General features: G+C 41.0%; 2 protein-coding genes across 2 annotated transcripts in view; one reads left to right on the top strand and one right to left on the bottom strand.

Annotated features, from left to right (window-relative positions):
* The window catches only part of FRY (furry homolog (Drosophila)), a gene marked incomplete at its 5' end in the record, with an annotated part of 83,413 nt that extends 77,983 nt beyond the window's left edge, over window positions 1–5,430 (top strand). The window contains 3 exons of the mRNA XM_010137254.1: window positions 1,624–1,734; window positions 3,937–4,130; window positions 4,732–5,430. Of these exons, the coding sequence (XP_010135556.1) occupies window positions 1,624–1,734; window positions 3,937–4,130; window positions 4,732–4,990 (564 nt within the window). The remainder of the gene's footprint in view (window positions 1–1,623; window positions 1,735–3,936; window positions 4,131–4,731) is intronic.
* A 2,997-nt stretch (window positions 5,431–8,427) lies between these two features.
* LOC104494436 (ZAR1-like protein) lies at window positions 8,428–9,898 on the bottom strand (the record flags this gene model as incomplete). Its single annotated transcript, XM_010137255.1, has 4 exons — window positions 8,428–8,745; window positions 9,127–9,201; window positions 9,349–9,441; window positions 9,713–9,898. Coding segments are annotated over 4 exons (498 nt in total), but the record flags the coding sequence as incomplete, so codon positions are not given.
* Between the last annotated feature and the right edge of the window lie 5 nt (window positions 9,899–9,903).

Raw genomic sequence — 9,903 nt, forward strand, 5'->3', positions numbered from 1 at the left:
CCCCTGCCATGTTGACATCTGCTGGCGTAGTGCTCTCCTCCTGCTGCCGCTCTCCTCCATAAACCTCCTTCAGAAGGAGACTAGCTCTGCCTGGTTTCCGCAGTGCCCTTGGCTCACTGTTCCTAGATGGGTAGTTGGTGCCAGCCTTCCCTGATGAATAAAGCTGGAATTTGCCAAGTAAACCTCTCTTTTGACCTCGGCCCCTCAGCTTGTCTGGCTGATACAGAAATTTTGGAAACCTGAAATGATACAGTTCTAATTTTGGCTTATTAATAAAGGCCTTGACACTTAAATATTGAACTATATATAAACACTTCAGTCAAATGAATGTCTATAATGTTTTTTAAAGTACTTTTTACTAGTTTTTGCGCTGGCATTTGCACAGACCCCAATTCAGCAAATAGCTGAAGTACATGCTAGTAGCTAGGCGTGTGTGAAGTGCTTTAAGGAAGCAAAAACATTAAGAGCTGGTTATTGTTATTATTATTACTCTTTTCTGCCACGTGTGGCATGAAACTTTGCTCTGGTTCCTCCAAGCAAATGGAAAGATCACTGAGTGCACCCTTGGCTGCTGTCTGTAGAAGACAAATCAAATACTGTTTTCAGTCAGTAAAGCTTTTCCTGCCAGAGGGTCAGGAGGCCTCCTGACTTGGAATTGCAGAAGTTTCACTTCTTCTGTAATTTGCCAAGGACTAAATATTCCTCCCTTCCCCACCATGATCCAGCTTTGGAACTACGAGACTCCCCCTCCTGACAGTCACACGGATACTGGGACCATAAGCATATTAACTCGACTTCACTGGCAGATGTGCCAATCGCATGTTACTGTAACGCCTGACAACTTTTGTGTGGTGCTGCGCATTACACTGGAAGAAACAAGTTAATATTCATGGAATCATAGAATCAGTTAGGTTGGAAAAGATGTTTAAGATCATAAAATCCGACCTCCAACCCAGCACTGCCGAGTCCACCACCACAGGTAGAACAGTACCTACTTAATCTGGGAGAACAAACTGCAGAAGCCAGATGTCCTCTTACACATGAAACTCCATCCATCTGTTGTATCGTTTATTTAAGAAAGTGGAAGGTCCATGAGCTGAGGTTTAAGCTGCAGAGCTGGCATTTCCTCCTCCCCACTCCTGGCTGCATTTATTGCCTCTCTTCCTCTCCCCTCGGAGAAGCAAGGGGGAGCTTTGACAATCTTTGCCACTACTTCATTGCTTCTCTCTTGGATTTCCATCCTCCCAGAAGAGGTCTTTGACCATTTGTGGAGTTTTAGAGAGTTTTACATTCTATGCAGCAAAGTAATTTCCCCCATATTCTGCCTCTGCTTTCCAGCTGCAAACTGGGGACAGTGAAGCTGACCTATATGAAACTGCTTTGCAATCGATGCTGGCATGTGCTACATGACAGCTAGCCATCATAATTTTTGATTGTCACTGTCGCATATGACTTACCCGCAGAAGGAATGTTACTTGTTTTCTGAAATAGTACATGATTGTACCTCAGTGAAACACTGGGTTTTGAGCATTGTGTTATCTCAGTGTGTTTTATTAGTTACTGAAAATTATCCCAACTCACTGGTCTTATTAATTATTTCTTCTCCTACAAATCTTTCCTTAGCAATTGGAACTGTGTCAGAGATTATATAAACTGCACTTCCAGCTGCTGTTGCTTTTTCAGTCCTACTGTAAACTTATCGGACAAGTGCACGAAGTCAGTTCCATGCCAGAGGTATGTAACAAACTACAAAGTTGGTTACACTGAAAATACCACTTCACTTTCACATTCTTCCTTTTCTTTCCGTGGACTTACACCAAAGATTACACTATTCCGCCCTCAGTGTAAGTCTGCATACAAAACTCCTCAATACACCAGCATGCACATGAAAATATAGTCGAGCTGCCGTATTTTTTGTAATTAACTGTCCTTTCAGAGACTGGGATCTGTCATATATTCAGCCTTTGAAAGTCATTTCAGTCAGTGGAAACAATCTAGAATGATATGTGGAATCTTAACTTCATTCATGCACTTTACATGTAGGGAGGGCTCACACCGTGTGAACATCTGCAAGGGATTTATTTTTATTATAATTGAGGCCTTAATTTTTAGGGAAAATGAGCCACCTTCACACATACAGAAAATATCTTTTTCCTAGATCATGATTGATTTTATCCAAACTTTTTGGAGACACTTAGACCAGGAGTTAGCATAAGAAAATAACAAAAAAATTTGGTAAATTAGTCTTAATATGGATGCAAAATTAAGGTTTTTACTGGAATCCTGAATTACAATTTCCATCCGTGCAAACTGTCTCTGCTGCATGTGCAGTACACGAGAAATGTCTGCAGCAGTTTTTGACAAACAGCTGCTAAATGGCTTTGCATCCTTTCACACCTGAGCAAGCAAAGATCTGTAGAACTACTTTATATTCTGACTGCAAGCGTGCCGCCTGATCTCGTTCTCTGGATAAACAAATCTAAATAATTAGTTTAATGTTTCCAAAGAGGATTAAATCTGTTTTAAAAATACAATTAACTAAATACCTTAATGTCATAAGTCTTTTTAATTCTGTGATTTTTACAAGCTTTCTTCTTTAAATACTTTTGAGAGAGCACACTGTCACTTTTGACCCAAATAGCTTCCTGATTTTAGATGAATCTATGTATCTTACTTTAAAACTTAAACCACTTCACCAGTCAAGTTTATTTTCAGCAATTGCATAAAATATGTAAAGCTTTGAAATATCTTTGAGGTGATCACTTTAAGTTGAATGATCATAATTTAAGGAAAAGATAGTAAAATAACTTGCCATTCCATACGTGTTTTTCTTCTGGTAAGGTGTATATATATTATAAATTATTGAGGGGTAGAATTTACTGTACTCTGCTTGTAGTTGTAAAACAAAATTTCAAGCCCTAAAATGTATTTTATTACAGATTCTAGGAGTTTGCAGATTATGTATTATTTATTTTAATTGTAATTATGTAATAATTATATAATATAAAATATTATGACAATAATTATTATGTAATTATTATTTAAAATCGATTTGGTTTGTTTTATCAGATGTGCTGTAGTAGTATGGAGTTTGGATACTTACTGTGTCTTAAGGAACTCCTCTGAAGGCTGGCTCATAACACGACCGGGCTGTTCACTTCTAAGAGAAGACAGGGCAGTAGTGTGCACTGTGTGCATTTACTTTGTAGGCATTTTTCTGTGATGTTCCTTATAAGAGGATTGATTTCTGAATCTCTGTCTCACAGTTATGATTTTGTTAGATTGTTAGAAATAATGCAGCCTGTGAAACTGGGGAACAATGATATAAGGAATAGCTGTTTCACCATGAAATTCACCTATTTTGCTGGAGCCATATGCCGTTGCTTAAAAGAAGCTCCATTGTTCGTGCATGTGGCAGTGGTTATTTTTAGCATGTATGAGCGTGAAGAGGTAGATCTTTAGAAATGAACTGCTCACTCATGAAACATTTGTGAGACTTGTGCCATATTAACTTTGTCAGCTTGACAAAGGGTTATACTGTTCCTGTCCATCTGTTAATCATATCAGATCCTGCAGGTGTTTTGTAAATAAATAACATTATTGCTAGGAGCAGTATAGGTTTCCTTAAACTTTTCTACCATGATATAAAAAAAGTAGCAAGGATGAAACATAAATGATGGTTTAGCGGTGCTTGTGCATTTTAGTGAGCAAAAAATACAGCACAAGGTTAAAGGAAGCACAAAGCTTAAAAACCTGTAGTTTGTGTGTTCTCTATTTTGTACAGAGCACAGAGATCAAGAAACATCCTTGGGTTAAAAAGGGGCCTTTTCCATATGCGTACATCTGAGGTACTCGTAAGAACAGACTTCAATACCAACTCCCTTTGGTGCCTACAGAGAATGAAAATAGCCTTCTCTTATCTTTCTCCTTGAACAGCTGTTAAACATGTCAAGAGAACTGAGCGAGCTGAAGAAAAATCTCAAGGATGCTACTGCTGCAATCGCAGCTGAGCCTCTGATGACAGAATCTGAGCCCACGTTCAATTCTACGGAAGCAGCTATTCAGTCCATGCTGGAGTGCTTGAAAAACAATGAACTTGTTAAAGCTGTCCGACAGATACGAGAATGCAGGCAAGTTTTGCTACATGGCTCATATTAGACTTTCACGTTATTAGAAAAGTGTGCCTTTATTATCTTCCTCACTTTATGTTGAAATACAGCGTGCTGCCTCAGCAAAATTAATTTAATATGTTTCATCAAGGTACACGGCAGGCATTGATACTATTAGCTTTGGCAGGGGTGTTCCACAAGTAACAGTACCAAATTAGCAATACAAACATGTATGCTTGCAACAATTAAGATGTTTAATTACATTGTGTAGATCGAAAGTACTTCTGTGAGGCTCTTAATCTTTTTAATAAAGCTAATTCCTTACAGGTGTATGTCACTGGCATCAGCTGAGATTCAGCCCAGCTTCACTTTCACTTATTTGAATGAGTTTTCTTAAGCTTTTTTTGTTTTGTTTTGAGGGTTTTTTTGGATAATAGGATTTGTGCTTTTTTATGATTTCAGTGCCTGATACCAGAGTCTGAGTAACAATTAAATAGCATAAACCAGTGACTCTCCTTTGGCTTATAAGCATGTGCGAGTCAGTTCTCCTTTTAGAGAGCTCCATCGCCTAGTTTCCATCTGTGCTAATAAACCCATAATGATACACCCATTCTGATTGCAGGATTTTGTGGCCCAATGATATCTTTGGAAGTAGCTCTGATGATGAGGTCCAGACACTACTGAACATTTACTTCCGGCACCAAACCTTGGGTCAGACGGGCACCTATGCACTGGTGGGCTCCAACCAGAGCCTGACTGAAATCTGCACCAAACTAATGGAGCTGAATATCGAGATCCGCGACATGATTCGCAGAGCTCAGAGTTACCGGGTCATCAATACTTTTCTTCCAGACTCCAGCATTTCCGGCACAAGTCTCTGACAGGACTCTTGTGTCCTCTTTCAAGACGGGAGTGCTGCCCTGTTGGAGCGAGGTGGCTCAATGTCTTCTCAGCCTTACAAAGGTTTGGTCAAACTGCACTCACTCTTGCTACATTTAGGATTTCTTCTAAAAAGATATGGGCTGAACTTCAAACGTGTAGCAATACTGTAAGGACAAAGGTAGCATAGAGCATCCAGGACAACATCCTTTGTTCTCTGTTGCACAAAAATCAGTTAGCATTTCACTGAGCAACTGCAACTCACTACTGAAGAAGTGACTTCCATTGCATACCAAAGCCTACTACACTGAACAATACTTCCTTTATAGCAAATCAATTTTAGGTTGGCGAAAGTGCAATGTTTCCTTCACAAAGTAATATTTTTTTGTTAAAAAAAAAAAGAAACAAACTTGTACATTTTTTCTTTTTTCTCTTATTTGGTCCAGTGAGAGATGGGCAGAATGAAGCTGGCCACAGAATCTCGCAAACTTGTTGGTCAAAAGCTGAGAGCCTGTGTATGTGAAACGAATTGTAAATGGACTAGATTTTAATGTACACTGTAATTTGAATATGATTACTGTATCTTAAAACAACGAGCTGCTATGAAGTACATTTCCTAATGTTACTAGGCTACTGTCTCTGAAGGTACTGGATCATATTGCAGAGGTCTGTTCTTAGGCCCCCCCAAGCATCACGAATGGTCTTGGTAGATTTCTTTTTTTTTTTTTTTTAAAGGACCTTGGCTGCTTTTTACTAGAGGGTTGCTTTTCTGAATATATTTATACTATTAAAGGATGGCTGACCTAATTTAACTTGCCATTTTGTAGGAGAAAGTCCCATCACAGAGTCAAATCTTTTGAACTGTTACGCATGCATGCTTTTATTTAATATAAATTTTGAGTATAAAAAGTAAACACATTAACGTGAAATGCAAGTTAAGTTTCTTTAAAAAGATGTCTTATTTTATTTGTAATGTATATATAAAAGTCACACCTGTATGGGGTTTTTCTTACATTTAACTGCTGTCGAGTGTTAAATGTATGCATGTAAATCTGTTGCACATCTGAGACACTTTTATTCTGAGAACTATGTAACTTATTCACTCTGTAAATACACTTACCGTTTTTGTGAGGTAACTTTGGTTGATATTTGGATCAGTACATCCGTTTAACTAGTATTATAAAAGTCGTATATAATCACAACAGAGTATGTGCTGCTTGTGAAGACTGCGCTCTTGTCTGAAGCTATACTGTTGCGGATGTATCCATGGTCAGCAGCCCCCAAAAGACACTTTTTTCATTGTTTATGGTGAAACTGTTCATTACACTGACAGAAGCCAGTGAGAGATTTAAGGATGTTTTTGTCAGTCTGCAGCTACAACTCAGCAAGGAGAAGTGTGTTGACTAAAGCATTTTCGTAACTGAAAAAAAAAAAATTCCAAAATGGAGGTGAAGGTTTGCTTCTGTTAAAAACATCAGTAATGGTCCTATTCACTCCAGCACTGGGGTTCAGTGGGGGTTTTTTCTCATGCTAAAGGTAAAAGAAAGGCTGTCCAGTCTGCCATATCAACTATGGCTCCAGTAAAAAGAATCCTCTCCTCTTCACCCCTTTTTCGTTTTCAAAATACTTGCACAATTTTACGTGGATCTTGAAGAATACTCTGCTGATGCACACAGGGGGTGGAACTGATATCTTTGACAGGTTTTCTGATTTTGCACTCCACAGAGCTCTGCAGCACCATTGTAGTTGCAGGACAAAACAGGTGTAAGGCAAATCACGCAGGTATTTTTATGAGTAAAAGAACCCACAATGGTTAGAGAAGTCTTCACATTTCAGTTATGTATTTTACTTTTTGAAAGCTATTCAGAACTGTAATTCAGGTGGTCTGCAAAAAATTTTAGTAGCTGATAAAAGTTGAGATCTGCTCTATCACTCAGCAAAGTCATGGCTATTTAACAGATCACAGAATCACAAGAAAATCCGGGTTGGAAGGGAACTGAGGAGGACATCTAGTTCAATCTCCAATTTGAAGCAGGGTCAGCCATGAGATCACATCAGGTTACTCAGGCCTTTATCCAGCTGGGTCTTGAAAACATTCGAGCATGGAGAGTGCAAGGCCTCCCTGGACAACCTGTTCTACTTGATGGTTCTCACAGTAGAAAATCTTTTCCTTCATCCATTCTGTTTTATGTATGTTGTCTCTCAGCTCACTCTCATGAGCCACACTGAAGGGCCTGGCTCCATCTTTCTGGAATAACCGTAACTTGTCAGGCTACTGTTAAGTTTCTCTGAAGTTTTCACTTCTTCAGACTGAATAAGCCCACTTTCTTCAACATCTCCTTACAGAGCAAGTGCTCCAGCCCTGTGACCAGCCTGGTGACCTCCACTGAACTCCTTACAGCTGATCAATATCTTTCTCACATACCCAGATTGCTTCCTCTGCTGTGCTGACTCTACTTCTGTTCATGCAGACAAGGATGTTGTTGCCACCCATTGCTGCCAGGGCCCACCGCTGGCTCCACATCCAACTCACTGCCAGCCAAACCCCAGGGGCACTTTCTGATGAGCCGCCACCCAGCCAGGCAGTCCCCTGTCAGGGAGAGTACAGTCCGTTAACCACTACCTTGAGCAACTTGATTCAGTTGGTCCTCCACCAAGTATGAAGACCTCCAGAGGTTCCTTCCACCCTGAAGCATTCTATGAGTTTTCACAGATACAACAAAACCCATGACATGGCCATCTAGCTTCCTCAGCACCATTTCTAAACTTCAGATACAGCAGAAATTGGTATGTTCCCAGCAAAGCCTGACTGAAGTCCAAGGACAGCAGTAATGCCCCATGGTGCTTCTACATCACCAGTACTTTAATTAGGATTCCCTGACTGCATTTTGTCTCCATGAAAGCATGTTCAGTTACTTCCTTCACTTATATTTAAGCCACCCACACTGGAGATCCTTTCCATGACTGGAAAGCTTCTAGAGACACAAGAACCTGTATGTGAATTGGGGGCACAGGGACTTGTTCCACCTCTTTTGGGACACAATATGTCTAGACACTTTGTTACACTGTCACAGATAGCCCAGCTTGAAAGGTTCATCCCCTCCTCCTTCAGAAAACACATGAAGCTTTCACTTTTCCTCCATGTCTTACTGACATAGTCTTTGATTATCAAAATGCTGTGATTTGTTTTTATACATAGTTGACAGAGGCAGGGGGATGAGACACCTGCAGATGCATTTACACCAGACTTTATGCTTCAGAATATTTACATGTTCCACACTAGGAGTTACTGAAAGAAAAATTTGCTATCACAGTTTTAATCTTAGCATTCTCTAAAGGCAGGCTGAAAACAAAACCCATTTTCTTAACAAAATCAAATAGGTTTGTTTCCTTCCAGATGTACTTTCCTCTTTCATCTCAGCAAGATGAAACTAAGGGGTAACAAACTAGTACAAACTTTTATTGAACTTTATTCACAGCATATAGTCAATTAAATTATAGACTTTATAAATAATACAAAAGTCTTTATCCATTATCCAATGCCAGGTCAAAAGCCTAAAGTCAAAACATTGCAAGAGACTGACAAAGTGCAAAACAGAAGAGGACACGCAGATCAGACAATGTATTTGAAGCTGTAAGTGTTATCACAGGACAGCCTCTTGCCTTTGCAGCGGCCACAGAGTTCTTGGCGATGAGGTCTCTTGAGGTCAATGTGTCTTTTCTTCTGAGGGCAGGAACAACGGGTCTTTGAACAGATCTTAAGAAACAAGACATTTAGTAGTAAGATCAAAGGTGCTCGCTTTCTGTTAGACTGACATTGAGTTTTCCTTAATCATAGCAACACATTTGGCCCGATGAAGAGCTCACATGGTAAAAGCCCTGTGGAGTTACATGGTAAGAGCCTCCTCACCTGGTGGCACAAAACTCTACCCTCCACATAGCACTGTTTGAACAGAGAACTGCTCATGTAAGCCAGCTGCAGGAACAGGGAGTCCTGTCCCAAACAGCATTCCCTGGTACTTTGGTGAAAGCGAGTTATCTTCCAGATAAAGTCGATATTGAATTCAGCAACTGTAAACTATTAAAGGATATGACAAACTCTGGCAGACTTACCAGGATATGGAAATCTGTAACTTACCTGGCACTGGATCGCTTCCACTCGGTAGGGATTGAAGCCCTTTTGGCATTTGCGACAGAGCTGCTTGAAGTACACCTGAAAAAACCCAAGTTCTCAGTTATTATAGATATTTACTCAGGGCGTTCAGTACAGATACCTAAATTTGTGCCAAAACATCCAATTTGTCACTGATGTGGTCCCATTCTTAAAAGTCTCAGGAGCAAGAAGTGACTTGTTAGCTACCTTGTTGCTTCCAGAAATGCACCACACGTAAGCACTCTCCCATCTGGTCTTGCAGTCTTTACAGTGGAAGTAGCCATACTTCTGCTCCAAAAACTGCAGAGAAAGAGAGTTCATTGAGCACCCTCCAGCACCACAAGAACACCCAGGCCAGCTCCCTCATTACACCACCTGTTTTCACAGGCTCCACTGCTGCAAGGGAGACAGAGCTGCCTGGGGACTGCCGTGCAGACCTGAACAGGCAGCTACCACCGTGCCTTTTGCTGCCCAGGAGCAGATTTCTCTGCTTCATGGCTCACCCCCCACCCCTCTGGCCCAGAGCAGGTTGCCCCAGGTCTTCAGGCCCCTATGTCCCAGCGCTGCACACCTGGAAGGCAGACCGGCGTCTGGGGGCTGCGGCCGCTTCCCATGGTTTCCCTGCCGCCTCCTCACTATCAGGGGTTGTTTCAGACGCCTCGTCCTTCTCCTGGGGTCCAGCAGCCTCAGGCAGCGTGAAGAGGCGGCGGTCCAGCACAGATGAGTAGAGGGCGAGGTGCCCTTGGGTGCGGCGGGCAGGCG

Source organism: Buceros rhinoceros, unplaced genomic scaffold, assembly GCF_000710305.1.
Source record: "Buceros rhinoceros silvestris isolate BGI_N320 unplaced genomic scaffold, ASM71030v1 scaffold19245, whole genome shotgun sequence".
Taxonomy (NCBI): domain Eukaryota; kingdom Metazoa; phylum Chordata; class Aves; order Bucerotiformes; family Bucerotidae; genus Buceros; species Buceros rhinoceros.